At 42.2% G+C, this 9,976-nt stretch overlaps 1 protein-coding gene across 1 annotated transcript in view; it reads right to left on the bottom strand.

Annotated features, from left to right (window-relative positions):
* Positions 1–9,976, bottom strand: part of IL13RA1 (interleukin 13 receptor subunit alpha 1) — a 48,249-nt gene that overhangs the window by 23,302 nt on the left and 14,971 nt on the right. The window contains exons 4-5 of the mRNA XM_024750596.1: positions 4,442–4,629; positions 2,511–2,662 (exon numbers count right to left, since the gene is read on the bottom strand). Coding sequence (XP_024606364.1) covers positions 2,511–2,662; positions 4,442–4,629 — 340 coding nt within the window. The remainder of the gene's footprint in view (positions 1–2,510; positions 2,663–4,441; positions 4,630–9,976) is intronic.

Raw genomic sequence — 9,976 nt, 5'->3', positions numbered from 1 at the left:
TTAAAAGTTTGCCAAAAAAAAAAAAAAAAGGTAACAATTCAACAAGAATTTATCAAGTGGTGACTATGCACATGGTCTTATACCAAGTGTTCTTGGTCAAAGCTTAATACATGGAGACCAACCTCTGAAGTCATACTTGTAAGCTATGTGGCCTGTAGCAAGTTACTTAACCTCTCTGAGCCTTAGCTGCTCAGTAAAATGTAGGTTAAAAGAGAACCTATTCCATCGATTGTTATGAGCTACTGTATAAGAAGTACATAGAAGAGTATATTTGTAACACATCATAAACAATAAGTGATGGCTGCTACTATTAACAGGAAGTATTGAGGTGGTCCCGGGGGTCAGACTTTTACAGAAATCTTGACTATCACTTATTAGAAATATGACCTTACAAGTAACTTCTGGGACCGAGTTTTCTCATCTGTAAAATGGGGACAAAACAACAGGACCTTGGGATTTCCCTGGTGGTGCAGTGGTTAAGAATCCGCCTGCCAATGCAGGGGACACGGGTTCGAGCCCTGGTCTGGGAAGATCCCACATGCCGCAGAGCAACTAAGCCCGTGTGCCACAACTACTGAGCCTGCACTCTAGAACCTGCGAGCCACAACTACTGAGCCCGCGTGCCACAACTACTGAAACCCGCGCGCCTAGAGCCTGTGCTCTGCAACAAGAGAAGCCGCCACAATGAGAAGCCCATGCACTGCAACAAAGAGTAGCCCCCGCTCACCACAACTAGGGAAAGCCTGTGCACAGCAACAAAGACCCAATGCAGCCAAAAATAAATAAGTAAATAAATAAATTTATTTTAAAAAAAACAAAACAGGACCTAGATCCTTGGAGTTATTGTGAGGACCAAATGAGACAATTCAAATAAAGTGCTTATTAAAATAGCTAATACATAGTAATTGCTTAACATATGTTAGCTGGTATTAGTAGCAGGAATGGCACAAAGTAACCACCACCTAACTCCTCCCTACAGGAGCTTATATTTTTTGGTAGAGATCATGGGTAACTACCAGTACCAAGTGGGTAATGCAAGCAGCACGTGTCTCAGTATTTCAGACAGAAGAGAACAGTAAAGGCTGGAATAGTCAAGCATATTCGGCTTTTGGATAACTCACTTGGTTGTAAATTCAAGCCTCACCCCCTCCCCACTTGGAAGCCCTTTGCCTTTTCCTTTGTGGCATTATTTGGGGATTCAGGTTTCTGGTACGAATAATGATTATTCTATTTCAGCAAACGCCTTCATTTGCAAATATCCAGAAGAGGTCTGCTCAGCTGTGGACCTGGTCACTTCCTCTTGGAGTTACAGCCTGTTAATACCAGCTTATTTTAGTAAATAAAATAATTTAGTTTTTGAAACTCCCATGATGAGCTAAAGCAAGTGGACCAAGGAATCTGCCCACATGTGAGATTCAGGACTCCTTTAAAAATCAATATAATATACTTGGTGTCTAACCTCTAAAACTCAAATGCACACAGGGCCCAGGCAGGTGGCACACAAATGAGTGGGGCAGTCCACGTGGCCCTAAGGTGCCACCTTATGGCAACTACACTGTCAGGTATCACAGTTTTAAATCTGGGTAAAAAATTCAAATTTAATATACAAGCAAACAAAACCCCACTTTGTTTGTGGTCCCAACAGAAATGTTTGAGGCCCAAGTTCACGGCCTCTGCTGTAAAGCGTAACAATGCGACTGAGGCCCGGAGGTTATGCCACATCCTGTTATGCCCAGTGCCCCACAGTGACCCCTAATTAGCATGTTTTGTATTAGGTTACAAATAGCGTAAATGTACATAATCCAAAAAATACTGACTACTCAGTACTGACTACTTTAGTTGCCACAAACTCCAAGAAAACTGAATGGCTGTACTGGAGCCTCCAAGTATCTACATAATCTGACCCCAGCCTCATGCTCAGACACCTCTTCCTACTATATTTTGGTCACACCAGTCTCCTTTTTCTCACACACGCCAAGTTCATTCCTGCCTCAGAGCCTTTGTACATGCTGTCCCCTCCGCCCCCAGATCGTCAAATGGCTAGCTCCTGTGCATCTCAAGCGTCAATCACTTCGGATGACTACCCTACCTAATATTCCCTCAGGACTTCCCATCGCCCCCATTTAATTTTCTGCATAACGTTCATTCTCTAAAATTAGCTTGCTCGTTTACACACTTGTCTTCTAGTAGGTAAGCTTCGTGGGAAAAAAATTCTTTTCGTCAGGTGTCATGTGCACACGAAACAGTGCCTGGCACGTGGTAGGCACGTAATAAAAAATTTTTGAACAAATGAATTGATGAATGGATGGAATCTTGCAGCCGATGCTACCATAAACTGCCAAACCTCTCACCATACTCTATTTCAGAGAAGTTTCATCATCATCATCATCACCATCACCGTCAGATGACAAATCTAAGAGCTACGTTTCACTGATACTTCCATTTATTACACTGTAAGAAATTCAAGTGGAAGAAAAATATCTAAATAACGACTCTCAAAAAAAACTTACGTAGAAAATATCATGTGTCTCAGCTTGGCTGTTATTGACTTCTACTTCGTAAGATAAGCATCTGCTATAAAAATTCTGTGGATTCTTCCATTGCACGTATAAGTCACCATTTCGGAAGGAGAGGTTTTTAATATGTGGAGGATCAGGCTTCACTGATAGAAATAGAAGAATACAAATTAGCTTCCAGAGTTTATTTTGATGAGATACACATATGGGTAGAGACAATGAAGGTCACAGAGTAAATCAAAATAGGGCTGATGCTTTTAATGGCCTTACATGATCAGACGTACAGTTCTAGAATTTCTGATTAGCCACGATTAATATAGGGCGCCTAGTAAATGTATCTAAGGAACATCTTTGGGGTGTCTGCCAGGTGACATGAACTCTGATCTGCATCTGCTTAGGACATGGCTGGGGTATAATCAGGACATCTAGCTGCAACAAGGAGGGTAAAGAAAAGAAGTGCTTAGGTCCAGATATGCCTCTACATGACGGGTACCAAGGAGCATCAGGTACAAGCGGTTTCCCCAGGCGACACCCACTTATGCCAATCAAAGACCACAATTAAAACATTAGCATTGGGCTTCCCTGGTGGCGCAGTGGTTGAGAGTCCGCCTGCCGATGCAGGGGACGCGGGTCCGTGCCCCGGTCCGGTAGGATCCCACGTGCCGCGGAGCGGCTGCGCCCGTGAGCCATGGCCGCTGAGCCTGCGCGTCCCGAGCCTGTGCTCCGCAACGGGAGAGGCCACAACGGTGAGAGGCCCGCGTACCGCAAAAAACAAAACAAAACAAAACAAAAAAACATTAGCATAGTTTTCCATGGGACAACTAAGCCCGCGTGCTGCAACTACAGAGCCCACGCACTCTGGAGCCCGAGTGTCACAACAAATGAGCCCGCATGCTGCAACTAAGACCCAACGCAGCCAATAAATAAATAAATGTTAAACATTAAAAAACAGCCTAATTTTGTCACATGCTACAACATGGATGAAACTTGAGGACATTACGCTAAATGAAATAAGTCCATCACAAAAGGACCTCTAAGCTACCCTGCGTGCACTACTAGAATTAATTTCCATGGCTGTCAGAAGCGGCGGTAAACAGTGTTCTACTCAGACTTGGAAACCTCTGTCAATTCATGATTATTTGCCTATAAATTTTCTGTGTACCACTTAGCCAGAATCTGAGCTCTCTGTTGGGATATCACAACAAATAAACGTGACGCTTATACTACTCTGCTATAGAGACTTACAAAACGCTTTCATACAGCTCACATCATTTGGACCTTACAACAATCCTTTGAGGTCAAGAGGAACTGTGTACCCCCTTTTACAGATGAGGAAGCACTTAGAGTGTATATGCCTCGTCCAAAGTGAAGAAGCTAGGACCTTAAGCAGGTCTCTTAAGTTTGTAAGTTGAGGACTCTTTCTAGTGGGCTGAAACTCAGCTGCACTGGTTGTTCTAATTGAGCAGTGCCAGGGTCACCCAGAATGTTAGACAGTTTGAATATCACCCCTGATCACTCCACCTCCAGGCTAAGCTTTTTTTTAACTAAGAGGCAGATTATCCAGGAACTATATTAAGTCACATTTATTCGGCAGCGTCATCCTCCGCAGTGTAAGTAAAAGAGAACAGATCTTGAGTCACAGAGCCCAGCTTCTAATCTCGGTTCTGCAACTGACTACTTGCTCTAAGGCTCAGCGTACTCATATGTAAACAAGGATAAAGCATGTGGCATGTGTGCTCAATAAATATGAGAATTTCCAAGCTTGCTTCTTTAAAAAGGAGCGAAGAAATATATACATAAATATAGTCCCTTTTTTTTCTGGGAAGATCTTCAAACCAAAAATCATCATTTTTTATTACTTCTATTGATGTTCAAAAAAAATAACACTTTTATCCACACTGTCTCAGAGGACTTCTAAAACGTACCATGAGAAGTTAAAGGCACTATATTGAAGGATGGTCTGATTTTTCCTGCATTGTCCTTGACCATTACTTGGACACTGTGTTGTTCAAAACTGGAATCCTTCACCTTAGTCAGAGCAAAGGAACAACCAATGTGTTGACCTTCTCTATAGATGTCTTCACACTGAAGAACTTTTCCTAGGCTGCTGTGCCTGCAAGGTAAAATAAGACAACCTTCTGCATTATTTTTAACCAGATATTCAAGAAACAAAGGTAGAAGTTTATTTGTTTGGTTGTTTTTAAATGACTGAAGATGTCCATGAAAAGCCATATTTGCAAACTGGCAGGGTAGCATTTTTTAAAGCCCTATTTTATAATGTGGCTCCATTTCATACTCTAGGAAGAAGTGAATGATCCTTTTTCATGAATACTGGTACTTTCAATAGTTAGAGAAACTAGAAGAGTCCTGACTCTTTTTCCTCTTCTGTATGGGAGATGGCATGAGGTCAGGATGAGAAATGTTACGCTTCCTGAAAATGCCTCATCTGCTCAATCCCATGGTTCTCCTCTGGGCCCTCTGCCTGCTCCTTCCTTGTTTTCTTGGCTTGCTCCTCTCCTTTCTCCTATTCTCAGAGGATTCACATCCGGTCCTCAGCCCGCTGCATATCCCTCTCTATTTCTTACTCCCTCATCCATTCACCCATTTATCACTTCCACCCCTTGACTAGAATTTCTGCACTGAGGATTTTCCTAATCCTGACCTCTCGCCTTGGAGCTAGTCCCAGATTCCTAACTGCTCCACCTGAGTGTTCCACCCCCCTCAAATTCAGCAGCCAAAACGGATGCCCCCTCTTCCTTGCCAAACTGCCTTTTCTTCTAACCATCCCAGTTTCCATCAGTCAGAACTCAGTTTCTCTGGGCTTCTCGATTAGAGCCTTTGAAATCACCTCTCTTCGCTTTCCCTATATTCTATCACCAAATTTTGTTACTTCTTCCTTTGCAAAGCTTCTGGGATTCTCTCCTATGATATTCCCCTCATCCTGTTTCAGGTCCTCATCACTTGAGGCTTCATGGCTTCTCCAGACTGACCTCTCTGACTTTATTAGTGTCCTCCAACCAGTGCCAGATCAATGTTCCAGAACACAATAGCTTTCTAAGTGTCTTACTCCACTGTGTGGTTCTAAATGCTGGTATCTTGTTTCCCATTTCAAAAAACCTCTACATATACCTTTCCCCGATGATCATCTAGCACAGCGCAGGCAGACAATGTGCTCATTACACTTTTTTGTCTAGACTATCAAAGGACTCTGTTTTATAGTAACTGGCAGAAGACACAGAGTCAACCCTTACATTATCAGTCACAAGGGGAGTTGTGCAAAGGTTCTGCAGAAAAGGAAGACAATTTAGAAAATGAAATGAGTAAAGAGTCCCAAACCCTTCACCTGTTTACTTCACAATCATCTGTGCTCATTTTAAAAATTCAGATTCCTTAAACCTTCTCCCAGAGAACCCTACTTAGAAGGTTTTGTCCAGGGCCAAGGGATAAGCATTTTGACAGCAATTCTCCAGGGGATTGTGCTGCAAAATCCAGTCTTATAAAACTCAGATCTTTCCCATAAATACAGTCGATTGATCTTTGACAAAGGAGCAAAGGCAAGACAATGGAGCAAAGATAGTCTCTTCAACAAATGGTGCTGGAACAACTGGACATCCACATGCAAAAAAAATGAATCTAGTCACAGACCTTACACTATTCACAAAACGAAACTTAAACTCACAATGGATCACAGACCTAAATGTAAAATGCAAAACTATAAACCTCCTAGGAGATAACACAGGAGAAGAGCTAGACAACCTTGGGTATGATGATGACTTTTTAGATATAACATCAAAGGCATGATCTTTAAAAGAAATAATTGATAAGCTGAATTCCATTAAAATTAAAAACTTCTGCAAAAGATAATACCAAGAGAATAAGAAAACAAGCCACACACCGGGAGAAGATATTTGCAAAAGACACATCTGATAAAGGACTGTTATCCAAAATATACAAAGAACTCTTAAAACTCAACAATAAAACAAACAACCCAACTAAAAAATGGGCCAAAGATCTTCACAGACACTCCACCAAAGAAGATATATGGATGGCAAATAAGCATATGAAAAGATGTTCCACATCATATGTCATCAGAGAAATGCAAATTAAAGCAACAAGATACCACTACACACCAATTAGAATGTCCATAATCCAGAACACCAACACCACCAAATGCTGACGAGGATGTGGAGCAACAGGAACTCTCATTCACTGCTGGTGGGAATACAAAATGGTGCAGCCACTTTGGAAGACAGTTTGACACTTTCTTACAAAACTAAACATATTCTTACCATATGATCAGCAATCATGCTCTTTGGTATTTACCTAAAGGAGCTGAAAACTTATGTGCACACGAAAACCTGCATACAAATGTTTAAAGCAGCTTTATTCATCATTGCCAAAGCTTGGAAGCAACCAAGATGTCCTTCAGTAGGCAAATGGATAAATAAACTGTGGTACATCCAGACAACAAAATATTATTTAGCCTTAAAAAGAAATGAGCTATCAAGCTCTGAAATACATAGAGGAACCTTAAATGCATATTACTAAGTGAAAGAAGCCAATCTGAAAATGCTACATATGGTATGATTCCAACTATATGACATTGTGGAAAAGGCAAAACTATGCAGACAGTAAAAAGATGAGTGGTTGACCATGGAGGATAAAAAAATCAGTGGTTGCCAGGGGTTGGGGTAGGGGAGAGGTGAATTGGTGGAACACAGAAGATTTTTAGGGCAATGAAAATACTCTGTGTGATATTATAATGATGGATATATGTCATACATTTGTCCAAACCCATGAATGTAGAACACCAAGAGTGAGCCCTAAGGTAAACTGTGGACTCTGGGTGATTATGATGTATCAGTGTAGCTTCATCAATTGGAACAAATGTACTATTGGTGGGGAATGTTGATAACGGGGGAGGCTATTAATTGTGGGGGCAGTGGGTATATGGAAAATCTCTGTACCTTCCTCTCACTTCTGTTGTAAACCTAGAACTGTTCTAAATAATGTCGTTTTTGAAAAAGAAAACAAAAATTCAGATCTAATGTATTTAGTTCTTCAAAAGCTGTGCAAAGAAATGCTTCAGTATAGAAAGTGACCTTGTCCCTTAAGAGATAGTACATAAGATTTTTCTTGTGGTTGTAGGCCCCTGTGGTTCATGAATGAAACAGTTTTTTAAAAGCTCAGTTACAGCCATGACTAGCTTTTAGATCAGACAGGCCTGAAATGTTTTCCACCCACAGCCAAAAATAAAAAACTAAAGAAACTTATGATATCATTTCTACATAACTAAAGAAAACTATGTAGAAAGTTAAATTTTTTTCAATAATGAATCTTTGAGATTCCTTTTTCATTTTTGTACCCTGAGTATTTCATATATGCTCATGGACCCCAGATATGAAATTAAAAAAAAATTTGTTGTTCTTTAGAAAAAAAATAGCGAAAGGAAAAATACCGGTTTTGAATAGACAACTTTCAAAATTTTGTGAAAGATTAGATGATAACCTAAGATAGGACGCATTCAAGCGCTTCCTGTTAAAAATCAAACACTGGAATCCACAGAATCATACTGTAGACATAAGGAGGAAATGGACAAATTAAAGACTATTTCCCCACTCTAAAGATGATTAATATGGTAAGAAATTCCCGAAAATTCATTGGCATGGCTAGTCTGTAGCTATTAAGGTCAGGCTCCCTTCAATGCCAGACTATCCCTGCAGGACTTCAAGTCATTGCCCCGGGGCTTCAAAACGACTCTGCGTTTTCTGACTGGTGATTAGGGAAACAGTCTCCGGCAGTTTGTTTGACAAGATTTAAACTGGTACCTAAACCAATTCTGAGTGCTTGATTATGAATGAGCCACATGTCTTTCTTTCGTGGTTTTGATTGGAAAGGACCTCTCTAGGGGAGAGCAGGAAGGAAGAGGTATGGGCTAGGCGCTAATTATGCGAGGTTGGGCAAGAGGCCAGCTATGTATACTGGCTACATCTGCAAGGGAGTGGGGATGAATAATAAAAAACAATATAGCCACCATGTATTGCATGCTTACTCTATAAATGTTAGCAGTTAGGCACAACTCTCAACACTCTTCATATAACAGCCCTCACAACATCCTTAAGAAGTAGCACTATTATTACTACCCCCATTTTACAGATTATAAAACTGAGGCTCAGAGAGAAGTGACTACCTCCAAATCACACTGCTAATAAGAAAGAGAGCCAGGATTTGAACCAAGGCAGTGTGGCTCCAGAAACAAATAAGCTGTGGGGTAGTAAGGGCAAAAGATACAGAATTTATACCAGTACTGTCCAACAACGTTTTCCGGGATTATGGAAACGTTTGAGATCTGTGCTGATTCAGCAGCCACTAGCCATATGTGAAATTGGCTACCAAGACTGAGCAACTGAAGTTTTAATTTGATTTAATTTTAATTAATTTAAATTAAAACGTAAACAGTCATGTGTGACTAGTGGCCCTTGTATTGGCCAGCACAGGTCTATGTTACAGAAAGAGTCCATCCACGCTGATGACCAACTCTGGGAACATGTATGACAAGAAGTGGTATTACTGATGCCTGCTCCCCCCACCCCGGATGCCAGCGAACCCCCACTCTCTGAGGATGGCTTCTTGCGCCACCTCCCATAGCTGTAGATTATCCCCTGCACCAAGGCATGAACTAAGGGCTGAAAGCCAGCCCGAGCACCATCTGCTGTCAGCTTTGGCAAGACACTGCATTGGCCCAGAACGTTTCAGCCCAGAGGAAGAAGAATGCCTTTCTACTTGGTCGGGCCAGTTTTTGTAATTTATTCATCAAGAGGGGATACTGGAGAGAAAGCTTCAAGAAGGCAGAGGAGTAAGCTGTGGAGATCACCTTCCTCCCCACTGAACAACTCCTACAGAACACCTACTGAACACTGGCAGAAGACCTCAGACCTCCCAAAAGGCAAGAAACCCACCATGTACCTGGGTAGGGAAAAAGAAAAAAGAATAAACAGAGACAAAAGAATAGGGATGGGACCTGCACCTCTGGGAGGGAGCTGTGAAGGAGGAAAGGTTTCCACACACTAGGAAGCCCCTTCACTGGCGGAGACCAGGGTGGCGGAGGGGGGAAGCTTTGGAGCCATGGAGGACAGCGCAGCAACAGGGGTGTGGAGGGCAAAGTGGAGAGATTCCTGCACAGAGGATTGGTGCCGACCTGCACTCACCAGCTCGAGAGGCTTGTCTGCTTACACGCAGGGGTGAGTGGGGCTGGGAGCTGAGGCTCGGGCTTTGGAGGTCAGATACCAGGGAGAGGACTGGGGTTGGCTAGGTGAACACAGCCTGAAGGGCTAGTGCACCACAGCTAGCCGGAAGGGACTCTGGGGAAAAGTCTGGAACTGCCTAAGAGACAAGAGACCATTGTTTTGGGGTGCACGAGGAGAGGGGATTCAGAGCACCGCCTAAATGAGCTCCAGAGA

Source organism: Neophocaena asiaeorientalis, unplaced genomic scaffold (assembly GCF_003031525.2).
Source record: "Neophocaena asiaeorientalis asiaeorientalis breed wild unplaced genomic scaffold, Neophocaena_asiaeorientalis_V1.1 scaffold503, whole genome shotgun sequence".
NCBI classification, from domain to species: Eukaryota; Metazoa; Chordata; class Mammalia; order Artiodactyla; family Phocoenidae; genus Neophocaena; species Neophocaena asiaeorientalis.
Note: the sequence above shows the minus strand (reverse complement) of the source record. Positions and strands in the feature narration are given on the sequence as shown.